The sequence below is a fragment of the Sander vitreus genome, chromosome 2 (genome assembly GCF_031162955.1).
Source record: "Sander vitreus isolate 19-12246 chromosome 2, sanVit1, whole genome shotgun sequence".
In the NCBI taxonomy this organism is placed as follows: Eukaryota; Metazoa; Chordata; class Actinopteri; order Perciformes; family Percidae; genus Sander; species Sander vitreus.
The window spans coordinates 16862496-16875339 of record NC_135856.1 but is presented as its reverse complement, the minus strand read 5'-3'; the positions used below and the strand labels follow the sequence as shown (position 1 = coordinate 16875339).

At 40.0% G+C, this 12844-nt stretch overlaps 1 protein-coding gene across 4 annotated transcripts in view; it reads left to right on the top strand.

Annotated features, from left to right (window-relative positions):
* The window catches only part of rab11fip4b (RAB11 family interacting protein 4 (class II) b), a 47776-nt gene extending 35184 nt beyond the window's left edge, over positions 1–12592 (top strand). For 3 of the 4 annotated variants that reach the window (XM_078280781.1, XM_078280772.1, XM_078280764.1), the window contains 9 exons: positions 1654–1689; positions 2698–2797; positions 3345–3448; positions 3733–3873; positions 4235–4316; positions 5342–5479; positions 5668–5826; positions 9071–9214; positions 10043–12592. In XM_078280781.1, the coding sequence (XP_078136907.1) occupies positions 1654–1689; positions 2698–2797; positions 3345–3448; positions 3733–3873; positions 4235–4316; positions 5342–5479; positions 5668–5826; positions 9071–9214; positions 10043–10162 (1024 nt within the window). In that variant the 3' untranslated portion in view covers positions 10163–12592. Of the gene's footprint in view, positions 1–1653; positions 1690–2697; positions 2798–3344; positions 3449–3732; positions 3874–4234; positions 4317–5341; positions 5480–5667; positions 5827–8526; positions 9024–9070; positions 9215–10042 lie in introns of those variants that run through there. The other variant, XM_078280792.1, reaches the window with a different exon arrangement.
* The last annotated feature ends 252 nt before the right edge of the window (positions 12593–12844 follow it).

Sequence of the window (12844 nt, the reverse complement as noted above, 5' to 3'; positions counted from 1 at the left end):
ATTTTGATGGAGAAGGGTAAATGTGAAACTGTCTAAAATATTTAAAATGGCAACATATATATTAGTCCAAAGAATGAAGGATTTTAGGCAAGACTAAATGGATTCAGAATGGCCAGGAAGGGGCTTTTGCTACTAAGCAGCCTACAGTATTTAAAGGATCACTTTGCGTGTCAAGCTCCTTTATACACAGTTAATTAAATGAAAATGGCCACACTGAGGCACGGGTAATAACTCATGAAATTAGTGGATGGGGTTTGGTTCATTTCAAAATGGGTCATACATAGATGGGAAGGACATACATGCAATCACACAAACCAGTCCATTTAAAACCAAACATATTTGCTCTCACTGACAAATATAGGCAATATTGGTAATGTATTCATGTGAAATATTCTCTGTCTAGTGCAGTATATCTCACTGTGCATTCACTTTTAAGAACATCTGTGTGTGGGAGCAAAGGAACGGTGCTAGGGTTTTTAGCATGACCTTAAAAACGCACCGCTCGTATTTCTAACAGTGTAAAACCACAACGTGAAATGTTTAACTTTTAATTACAGTACAAGTATAGTTTGTACATAAGAGCACTTTCATACAAAAAATGTTAATTCATAATTGACTGCATATTGGGCAGATGAAAGTTCAGAAATTAAAGATAAATTGCGAGCAGAACTTCTGCTCTACACTTTAGCCCCTTTAGACTTCTTCAAAGAGGACATTAGGTTAAGTGGAACCTTAGCTGCAGGGGATTTGGTTTGTCACACAGGATTATTGACCCTCTGTAAAACTTTGCTTCATCTGAATGCTGAGAGGATCCACCTGGAAGATCAGCCTTTTAGACACGCATGTCAGTTATTTCTTGGTAAAGCCAATTTCAGTATCAAGTTTCTTGATATACCAATCTGTTACCAAAAAGTAAGAGTTTTGAATAAGCTTAAATGCTTTTGAGGTTCTTCGCAGTTTGCGTGACGAGAACAGTACTGCTGAAGCAGAATGAGTGAATTCAAGAAAATCTTAGTTGTGAGAATTGTATATGACGTGATCGACTACGACCTCTAAATCATTAGGAGCTAACAAATTTGGGTTGACATGACACAGATAGAAACATGCGCAAAGCTGTTTCACATGGATGCAACAGTGATGCATTTCTTTATTTGCACAGAATAAACTGTTTTTATAGAGTTAGGCACAGCGCTCCTGTTGTCTTACTGTATATTCTACTACTGTATTCAATTTTACCAGGAGTCTGTGATCGTGTTAGTTAGTCAGTCTACACCAACTGTCATTTCTGTGCCCCCACAATACGTTTGCTCATTTTTGTTAATCCAATGTGAAACCCAGCACAGACAGACACATCAGACTGAAAGAGTCTTTGGGCTTTTGTCCCCCTGAGACAGTTGCTGAGCTGACAGAAACCCCCGCTCAACTGAACCAGGAGTGAAATTGTGTTATCATTGACATGTCCTTCAGTCTCTCGCTCTCGCTCTCGCTCTCGCTCTCGCTCTCTCCTGCATGTCTGTCACACTGAACTGAATTGCCAAAATCTTAATTGACATCAGCAGTTAGTGCCAGTGCATTGTTGAACTGCAAGTCCAGACATATCCATGGCAATTCACTGTAATAAAAATGTCTGTAATTTTGTTTTTCCATTTGTAGCCCCAACAGGAAAATCACCAGCACTGCCTTTGGAAGGTAAGCCACTCACCTGTGTGTGTGTGTGTGTGTGTGTGTGTGTGTGTGTGTGTGTGTGTGTGTGTGTGTGTGTGTGTGTGTGTGTGTGTGTGTGTGTGTGTGCGTGCGTGCTTCTGTGTGTGTCCACAGGAAAGGTCACTCACTTGTACTGTGTATGTTTATGCATTATAGAACACACGTGCAGCCTGTGCTGCACGTGTGTTTGCTCTTTTTGTTGACATAGGCACACAAACTACCACCCACAGCAAGATTAGTTATCACTCAGCTGCCCGGGCATTGTGCTCTAACCGCCAGTTAATTAGTAATTGGTCATTCAGAGAAAACGCACAACATCTGGATGGAAATAATCTGATCTAAAACCAGGCGTGCTGTAAAAAAAAAAGAGTTTGGACATCAGCTTTTTCAGTGTCAGCCATGTATCCCTCTTCATGGCCTGTTGGTCTGTACTGAGTGAAATGTTTTGTGTCGAGGGTTTTGTCCTATATTCACCCACAGTAACTGAATTATAGCGACAGAGTGAAAACGGCCTGTCAGACCTGATCTATGTATTCAATTTAAGCTTTGGCTTTCTCCCCTTGTTCCTTCCACTGTCCTCTCTGTCTGGTTTGATTACTTCTTCCACTTTATTGCTCTCTTTATCTGTTCTTCTTCTACTCTTTCCTCCTCTCCCCTCCTCTCTTATTTCCTCCACTTATCTCCTTTCCTCTCCATATAAGTAATCTCAGTAATGGATCAGAAGCTTGCTGTTCTCAAGTTATTTTCATCAGAGGAAAAAGAGGTGTGTGTGTGTGTGTGTGTGTGTGTGTGTGTGTGTGTGTGTGTGTGTGTGTGTGTGTGTGTGTGTGTGTGTGTGTGTGTGTGTGTGTGTGTGTGTGTGTGTGTGTGTGTGTGTGTGTGTGTGTGTGTGTGTGTGTGTGTGTGTGTGAGAGACTCAGAACCAGCTGGTCCCTACCCAGAACTATTCCGGGCAGATTCTTTAAGTTTGTGCGTCTCTGTGTGTTTGAGCAGGCAGCTGCTTCACAACAGCAACTTGAGCAGCAGTAACGGCAGCACGGAAGACCTTTTCCGAGACAGCATCGACTCCTGTGACATTGATATTAATGAGAAGGTATGAATGTGTTTGTGTCTTTTTGTGTGTGCAATTGTGATTGTCCATATGTTGATCTGTGTCAGCAGACCTTTATTTACCTAAGCTCTTGTAGGAAGTTATAATAACCCTTCCTGTTTCCATGTGACTACTAAAAACTCATGAAAGATTTACTATATCTCACCTTCAGCATTCTTTACGCTCTTGGCACTAAAACTCACAGCAAAAAAAGACTTGTTTCTGGTGGATGCACAGCTTAAGTTGAGAATGCTAATTCATAGGATGAACCCTGTCAGGATTCCTCTTACATCTACAAATTCAAAGAATAGGGTTATCATTTTTAAGCCTTTAAAACCTTGTGAGTTGCACAATTACTTTTAAGAAGTCTGAAAAGTGTTGTTCAGTGCCAATGTGATATTTCTTGTTTTATTGAGTGATATTTCCTACTTTTTACACTGACCAGAGTTTAGCATACATCTTAAATCCCTAAGCATCGTCGTCACATTTGATTACTTTTACATGTATGGTGCAAATTCAGGTTTTAGTAAACTGTCTCTATTTCTATTAGGTGAGTTCTCTGGAAAAGAAGGTGGCAGAACTCGAGAATGATATTATGATCAACGGTGATCTCAAGTCCAAGCTGAAGCAGGAGAACATACATCTGGTGCACAGGTGACAGAAGTTGTTACAGTGACCATATTCTGAGAGAGAACTGGCTTTCTGAAATACACAATTTGTTTTAGAACAAATATATGACCGGCCCAGTATCATATCATACAGATTTTTCTCTGTAACTTCTCGTTGTTGAAGGTTTTCTTTCCTCAAACAAGAAATTGTGTAGACGTAATGCAACAGAGTGTTGCCGTAATTTAGTATTCACTGTTTCAAAAAAGTAACACTCAGCTCAGTTATGATACTGTATTGAATAATTTTGTGTGATGTGGTCATCATCTCAGGGTTAATGAGCTCGAGGAGCAGCTGAAAGACCAGGAGACGCGAGCAGAACAAATTCTACAGGAGGGGCTAAGACGACACAGAGAGTCCTACAGCAAGATGGAGAGAGACAAGAACACGCAGATAGAGCTGCTGACCAACCGGTGAGAAACACAAATAATCAAGCACACATATTTGGATGTTTTTTTTATTTATATGCAAATGAATGAATTAATTAAAGTGTATACTCTGATGCTGACATACAGTTTAGATTAGGAATTTTGTATGTAAGAAAGTGAACATTATCCATATGATAATGGACATTGACATGCCTGCCTGTTTGGACAAAATGCAGAATGTTGCTACTGCTAAACAGAGCTCACCGTTCTCCTAGGGTTAGTCAGTTGCCTCTGCAGCCACAGCATATTCTGTGGACATTTGCTTAAACCGGTGCCTTAGCTGACTAAGAGACACACTCAGCTTATATATAAAAGTAAACTGATGTACAGGATTTTGTGTTTTTAGAGTTAAGCAGGTGGAGGAAGAGAACAGTGAGATGAGTCTTAGCATGTGCCGGCTCAAATCACAGACAGAGAAACTGGATGAGGTAAGCCATATTTACTTTGTATGTTTGCTTTCTTTTATCTTGTTTGTCTTTTCTTTGTTCTGCCCTTATTTTTACATTGAAGGGGGATCTCCACTGATGTTACACATCAAAGTCTGTTTACAGGTCTCGGGGAGTACTACTGCATATGTGGAGAAAAAAAAGGTTGTATGAAGCCTTTAGTGGCTCCAGAGGGAGCTGCGTGAAGTCTGATCAACCGACTCAAGTGATATCACTTGAGTCAGCGTTGGGTTGGAAGACTACGGGTTTAAAAATGAAAATAATCTGTGTGTGTATGGAGTTAGAAAGAAGGGAGTTTACCAGACCTCTGTAGCCCGCTCCTCATTTCTGCTTGAGGTTAGCGGCTCGAGGCTACGTTAGCTGCTACTTGCATAACACACTTGAATGAGCAATGCACACCAGGTTTTGACAAGGAAGAATAACGTTTGGAATAAAAAAGACTATCTTTCATTTCGATTTTTACATTCTTTTTATTTTAAACTGCCCATTGCGAGTCTGACAATGTTATAGAAATGCATCCTTAATCGGTGGAGTACTCTCACATCCAGCTGATGCTCTTATCTGGAGAAACTCTTCAGCTAACGGTCTGTTTCTCTTTCTCACATGCAAGGTTGTTGTTATTTCCATATTCCATCAACACAGTTCTACTGTCCTGAACCACACCACTATTTTAAAACAGTACCTATGTAAATAACACCAACGCAGATAGATGTGAACTCTTGCTCGTGGAATAAATGTATGACCAAAGGTGTCACAGAAAACAGAAAACTTAACTCTATAAGTAAATACTTGTTTGTTGAATTTTCATGAACAAATGCAAACTGAAAACCTTTGATACCAAAGATCTGTGTTGTTTAATAGCATTCATACCAAAGTGTCTGACTGACATGACTGCATACTGTAAATAGGAATGCCTATCACATAACTGAGTGCATGTGTGCTTGTCTGATTCGACACAAAAAAAAACTTTAAGCTGTAACTGTGTGTTTATGTCTGTCCTTCCTCAGGAGAAGCAAAGGATGACAGACAAGCTGGAAGACACCAGTTTGCGCTTGAAGGATGAGATGGACCTTTACAGGAAAATGATGGACAAACTGAGACAGAACAGACACCAGTTCCAGAAAGAAAAAGAAGCCATGCAGGAGGTGGGAGGGACTATTGTATGCAATCAGATACATGCATAGAGTGGATTGTTTGCTCTGCTGCTCACTCTGTTTCCTCTCTTTCACTCATCTCTCTCTCACTGCAATTATACTGCCTCCAACACCCACACCTACAAAATACTGCACTGGCATTATATAACATTGTTCATCTGTCCTTTCTCTGTGTGAAGCTGATAGAGGACCTACGTCGAGAGCTGGAGCATTTGCAGCTCTTCAAGCTAGAGACAGAGAGGCCGGGCCGCAGTCGCAGCTCTTCCTCTGGGCTGGCGGACTTCAACAGCAGGACCAGGGAGGTGGAGCTAGAGCATGAGGTCAAGAGGCTCAAGCAGGTACTGATGAAAGACTCTGTTCAAATGTCTTTGTTGTGCACAGTCAGCTCAGTGAGTACTGCAGAACACAGTGCAGTTAACCTGGCTCTTACAGGAAGTATAATAGTTTCCAATTAACACAATAGATTTGTTTGTGTTACTGCAAGAGTAGTCTTTATCCATGACGTTCCACTTCTGGGATTGCTCCGGTGCCGCATGAAATTCCGCTGGATGCATGTATTTTTCGCCAATTTCCGTTTCCTTCCGCTTTCTTTGTGTTGGAATTTTATTTTGTTATGGTTGACTGCTCCTCCAGATCTCTGCATGGTAAATGGAGACAGCTAGCTAGACTATCTGTCCAATCTGAGTTTCCTCTCGCACGACTATTTTACAGCGGCTCTGTGCGGAGCTTAGCGCCGCACATGATGATTGTGATTGGTTTAAAGAAATGCCAATAAACCAGAACACATTTTTCTCCCATCCCGGAATGCTATGTGGACTAGCCAGACCCTCCTCCGATCCTCAGCGTGTGGATGGTCTGGCAAAGGAGACTACTGCCAGAGGAACATAAAGTGTGCCGCTGATTTCATAAATCAAGCCATACTTTTACAATACCATGAACATTATGTACATGGTTGCAGATGCTAAGTTGATCACATTGAAACAGGGTGGGTTGAGGTAGAATATATTATCATATATTACCAGTGTGGTTAGGGGCTGGTAACGTTGACAGTCACTCACACTGGCTCCTCTCATTACCTTGAAATCCCCTTTAACAGCAGCAACATCCTCGACATGATGTACTAGTTTGGTAATGGAGATTAACCCAGCTTTATCACAATTTGTTACAAAATGTGCTCTGTATATTTTCTCTGTTCTTTCGTTTCTGTATTTTAAGATACTGTGACATTTGCCTTTGAAGTAACTGCCTGCCAGATTTAATGTCTTTAATTTAATGTTACTGTTTCCAGTCCTGTAAAGTGTACAGACCTGGTGCAAAGTAAACATCAGAGACCAGGGAGTAGATGAGGGTGTTTTTTACGATCTCTCTGATAAGACTAGTAAGTAGATGGTAATGCTCCTTGAAGTTGTATAGAAGCCTGACTCATTTTCATGCATTATAAATGATGCTTCCTAAGCCAACAGAAAATGCAATAAAAGCAGTGCTCGAATTATCTTTTTGTCTTTAAGGGGGTCTCTCTATCTCATAAAGAAAAAAGTTGGCACACCCTGCACATAGCCTAACAAAGCTATACAATTAAATAGCCTAGGTGTGCTTTTGCGCAGTATATGTGCACGGTAGGCCTAGGCTATAACTTGACACACGCATACAGACAGACAGAGAGATTTTTATTTTTTTACAGAAATGGATTCCTTTTAATTAATTTCAACATATTATTGATTGTAATAGTCCATATTTCATTTCAATTTCGCAATACAAAGAAATAGACTAAATGATTTAGTCTGAGTGTCATTCTCAATTTCACGATGAAATAAAACATAACTCATTTGAACCAGACCACCGTCTCAGATATCCTCAGTGTCAAACACAATAATGCATGTAGTCTTTAACTTATACACAGGGAAAATGTACTAACTGGCAGAAATGAATGAAGCCATTGCACAGCCAAACTATGTTCTAGTCTTATAATGTACACGTAGTGATAACAACACCTGGGTGTTCAGTCGTCTCGTGTGTTGAACCGTGGAAATAAATAGACGAACAATTTTGGAATTTGCATTGAGATGTTGTCGGGTAGCCTATTCACTGAATATTCCGCCATCAGAGATTGCATTGTATTGCTGACAGGTCTTTCAAAATATCTGGGAACTTTTCCGAAGCTCTGAATGGCAGAGGATAGCTACAGATTTATTTATTTAAGATGTATTGGTGGTATTTACCTCAAAAGCACATTAAGCTAAAAGCAAGGGGACTTCTTCGGACTTGCGAGTGCTGTCAAATCGATCGTAGCCTATGCAGTTTGCTCACATAGCCTAGTGGTGTGGTGGTGAAGTGCAGTCATGCTGTGTTCATGAGCGTAGGGTAGGCTCAGGTCTACGTCCCATGGTAGCCTATATTTTAATTTAACGTCTGTAATGGTAAGAGACCGCACATGGATGGATAATGAGCGTTATTTAAGATTAAATTACAATGCCACATATGGCAGACACCTTCAGATATGAGAGACCCCCTCAGATTTTTGACTTTGTTGCTTTCATGGGAGCCAGTCCTCACTCTATGGGAGCTCGGCTCCCTCTGGCTCCCACGTAATTCGAGCACTGAATAAAAGGTAGAAGTTACTAAAACAAGTCCTGAAGCAGCTCTGTAAGTGGTGCATAGCCAGTGAGTTAGAAGTGCTGATTTGTACAGTGTGTGTATCTTATCAGGTACTAAGATGATAAAGTCCATGTCCCTGTGTAGTTGCCTCAGAACAAACTTGTCACACTAAGTGCATGCAAGAAGGGGAATAATAATGGTTTTATTCCAGCTTCAATCTGCAGATACTTCTTTTTTATGGCTTTCTCTCTCAATATATCAACTTCTTATTCTGAGCTACTTCCTGCAGTTTTAGATATAGAACAATTCAGTTTGATTGTCTGTGGACAGATTATGTAGCTGTGTGTCTTTAAGAGGCACTGCCCTGTGATATCCATGAGGATTAGCTCACTATCTTATGCCTGCCTGTGCACTTATGTAAATGTCTGTATGTGTGTGTCCAGCGATTTGTGTCCCAGGACTTTCTTCCCCCTGAATTCCAGCACCTGGTGTTGTCTGGGGCTCGGCTCCGTCCTGGTCTGATGGTAAAATTGCTTCTGTGACCTTTGACCTCCCGATTAACCACTAATCACAATGGAGTATAGCGAACATGCCTAAGCTGAATTGGGGTCAGTGCTGCAATTCCCTCACTAATGGTTCAGGATAGAGCAAGGGAAAAGCAAACTGACCGCTTGTCAGCGCTTAAAGGCAACTTAATCATGGAGCTTTCATAACACATCAGACAAAGCAGGGGAGCAATTTGTTCTGTAACACGTATAACCCATGTTATGTCCTGTAGGTGTTGAAAAATAGAATGCTGTGTTTGCTGCTGGATGAGGTACATGAAGTGCGTTGTTTTGTCATATGGGTTGAGTGAGGCTTGAGTAGTGGCCATGTTTTTAAAAGCATTAATCACAGCTGATACAGTGATTGAGTGGTCCAGATACTTATCTTATTCTCTATCTCTCTCTCTCTCCTCTACCTCTCTCCCTGATTCTGTATTTTTAGGAGAACCAGAAGCTGAGGGAGCAGAACGACGAGCTTAACGGTCAGATCCTCAGCCTCAGTCTATATGAAGCCAAGACCCTGTTCGCCACACAGACCAAGGCCCAGTCTCTAGCTGCTGAGATAGAAAATGCCTCCAGAGACCAGGTAAAATCAGGACAAGATAAAGATGATGCATGCATATTTTATTCTTAAACACTTTTCTGCCTGTATTTTCAACGTTGCCTGCTGAGCTTCTTAAATAGATTTCATCTGAACAATGTTATTAAAGGTGCCTTACATACGTAGTTAGAGCGTTACTGTATTTCTTAGCACAGCATGATAGTGTTCTAGATATTACATTATTGTAGATTTGAATCTATTATGCATAATATGGAGGTCATTTCTCACACATAGACACTGACTAACACCATGGAAATAAGCTGTCCGTGCTTAAAATGGAATAAGCACTATGAAATCTGCACCTCTAACAGAATCAGAGCTGAACAAGTAGTGGATCACTAGAAAATTAATTTTCAACTATTTTGATAATCGATTAATTGTTTTTAATCAAAAATGCCTCTGGCTCCACCTTCTGTAATGAATGTGAGAAGTTGCTGCTGCCTTTGTTTTGGTTTAGGAAAAGTAATTTCTTTTTTGCCGTTTTGGACGGTTGGCTGGACAAACAACACCTGGGGCTTTATGAAATTGTGATTGCCATTGATTACTATTTTGTGACATTATTGACCAAATGATTAATTAATTAATCGGGGAAATAGTCAAGTTTAATCAGTAATGAAAATAATTGTTAATCACAGCCTTAATCAGCATTTCTATATAAATAATTAACTCACCAGATTATTGCAGGTGTACCCCTTAACAAGTGATTTGTATGCAGCCAATCTAGTCCCAAATTAAAACTAAGAAACTCTTGTGTTATAATACTTGTTAATAAACTGAAATGAAGATGTGTTTGACATACGTCTCTCTCCCCAGTTAATGGAAGCCCTGAAGGAGCAGGAAGAAATCAACATACGTCTGCGACAGTACATGGACAAAATCATCCTGTCCATCCTGGACCACAACCCCTCCATCCTGGAGATCAAGGGCGACTAGCAGGGACTCAATTGGAATGAGAATCGTTCCCGCTCTTGGGAGAATGAGGAACATTCCAGTTGTTTGACCAGAACCTGCAACTCAAGTCAGGAATCTGTAAAGGAAAGCATAGAGAACCAGAGCCAGTCTGAAGAACTGGAACATACCGTATAAATAGACATGCATCGCCCCCTGCTGTTTGTGGCGGTGAAATAACTTCTAGAATGGGATTCTGCGCTGAACTAAAGGGAGTTTTCTCAACCAGGGACTGCTCTCTCACTGCAGGTCATACTACTGTGACTCTTCAACTTGATCTACCCTGCTCTGTTTATTCACTGTCTATGCTGTGAACTGTTGTTACTGTCACAACGTTGATCTCATTATGACAAAACAGGTGGTTTCTTCCCAGGAACATCCTGCGCTCAACATGCTTTGAGGATCGACAAAGTTGCTCGATGTAGTACACTGGACATAATGTACCTTGGAATTAAAACTGGAACAATGTAACAAACCTGATGTACTTTTTCCTGTTGTAATATTAGTTGTATTATTCACGGATAGAGTTTGGTATGATGTTTTAGGAAAATGCAGTGAGACAGACGAACCAGTTGGCAAGCAGACTGTAAACCCGACTCTCAGAGGCATGAAGGCAGACCAGTCAAGTGTTGCCTGATCTGTAAACTGCCCATCTTTTCTCCTCTGTCATGTAGGTGTTCTCTGAAGAATGCATGTTGACGACGTTTTTGGACAGGCACGTTTTAAGAGAGGATGGAGAACAGTGTCAAAGTGGTCAGAGAAAGGGAAAAAAAATAGGAACTCCTGTAACTACAAGGAAGCAGACGATTCAAAGTGAGCTTAAGAAGTGGGGCGTCAGATGCTGGACCTTGTATGCGAGCAAAGGAGGGTTTTGGTGAAGTCGTGATGGTTAATTGAAGGTGGATTTGCTTTATTCTCGAAAAAATGTCTTCCAGTAACCTTGCAACAGCACTTGCAATGTCAATCAGTCCAATAGTGAATCTTTTTCACTGAGAAGTGGCCCTTAGTTGGTTCAGATGAGTAGGAGGGTGTCACTTTATGGAGCAGAAGCTGCAACCAAGGAGTGTCTTTAAACTGTAACTTCCATGGATGCTATTTGCTAGCAATGCATTGGCTTAGTACATTGTTGCTACCCATAGACCCAATTATGTTGCACAGAAATATAAGGATATGAATGTACAGGGTGTATGGTGGATTTCCATCGGTGTGACTGGTAGCCATTGTAACATGGTTTACTGAATCATCTCTCTATGCTCAGTGAAATCACCTCAGATATTGTATGTGAGCATGCACAGGAGATTCAGTTTTTGGTACAAAAAAAACTGGATTAGCAATCTCATTGAAGCCTACAGGTTGCAGATTGTTTTTAAAGCCCTCTGAAACTCTAATAATGTAAATATCATGAATGTACAACTGGACATTTCACTTTCTGTGAGGCCAAAAAGGCTTTTTGACTTTAAACGCTGTAATCGGTTCAGATGCGTTGTAATGAAGAGGGCATTGTACAGGGAGGGAAAACAATTACAATCTGCTGCATTACCATATGTTATTATTCTAAACTTGAGTTTTGCTTCCTTGCACAAACAAACGTTTTGTTTCCTTTTGCATGGTTCACCTTTTCTTCTGTCTGTGCCTTTGAGGATATTTTTCAAGACGATGTTGCTATAGATTTACATAGTTTTTACATTCTTTTACATTCTATGTCTATGTCTGAAATATTTTCTTGACTTGTAAATGTTGTAATTATATAGTGATAATTTGTATTCATGTGCCACTCACCACTTTTTTCAGATTGATACTATGAAAACGATTTTATACAGTTTTATCAAGAAATAACTTGTGATTGCTTAGGTGTCCTATTAGAAAAGCGGTATAGCACAATGCTTTGTATGTAAGGCAAGGTTAGCATTTTGGAACTTTTTTTGTTAGTCACGGTAAGTCCATTGCTTTTCAATCTGCTTTATATTGGCTTTTACATGGTTGTAAAATGTCTTCCTAACTTAAAGTAAATGGTGAGCATTATGAGCAATATTAACGTATTTACCAATACCTGCTGATTTTTGTTTTGTTTCACAAATATTTTCACTCTATAGCTGATTGTGCCATTCTAGATAAAAAAACAAAAAAACAACAGTACATTAAGATGTAAAATTTGTCACAGACCCATTTCTTGTAGCTCTTAAATTTTGAATCATTAGGGCTATCCAATGTGATGTAGTCACTAAAACAGCAATAAAATGGCTTTGGCAGTGATGCCGTCTCATTAACTTTATTTTAAATTAAATGTATTTCTCATTTCCATTTATATATCTGTAATATAACAAGAAATCACTTATTATATGCCTACACTGCTGATGTCTTAGCTGCCATTGTGTTTTACATACTGTTCTGTAAATAAAAAAACATTTGAGCTGACATTGAACCCATTATAACCCATTCTTATCCAGTTACATGACTGATTTCAGAATTTACAATTATGGTTAATTGAAAGCTGGTTGCATCTGAAGGCATATCTATATTGAGATCATTAAAACAGGCCAACATGACTGGAGCTGAAAGACATGTAAATGGAGAAATAGATCTATCTATACATAGTACTTTGCGAACAGCAAAACAAAGTATGTACCCCAATATTACACCATTAAACTGCTTCTATAACAGACTACA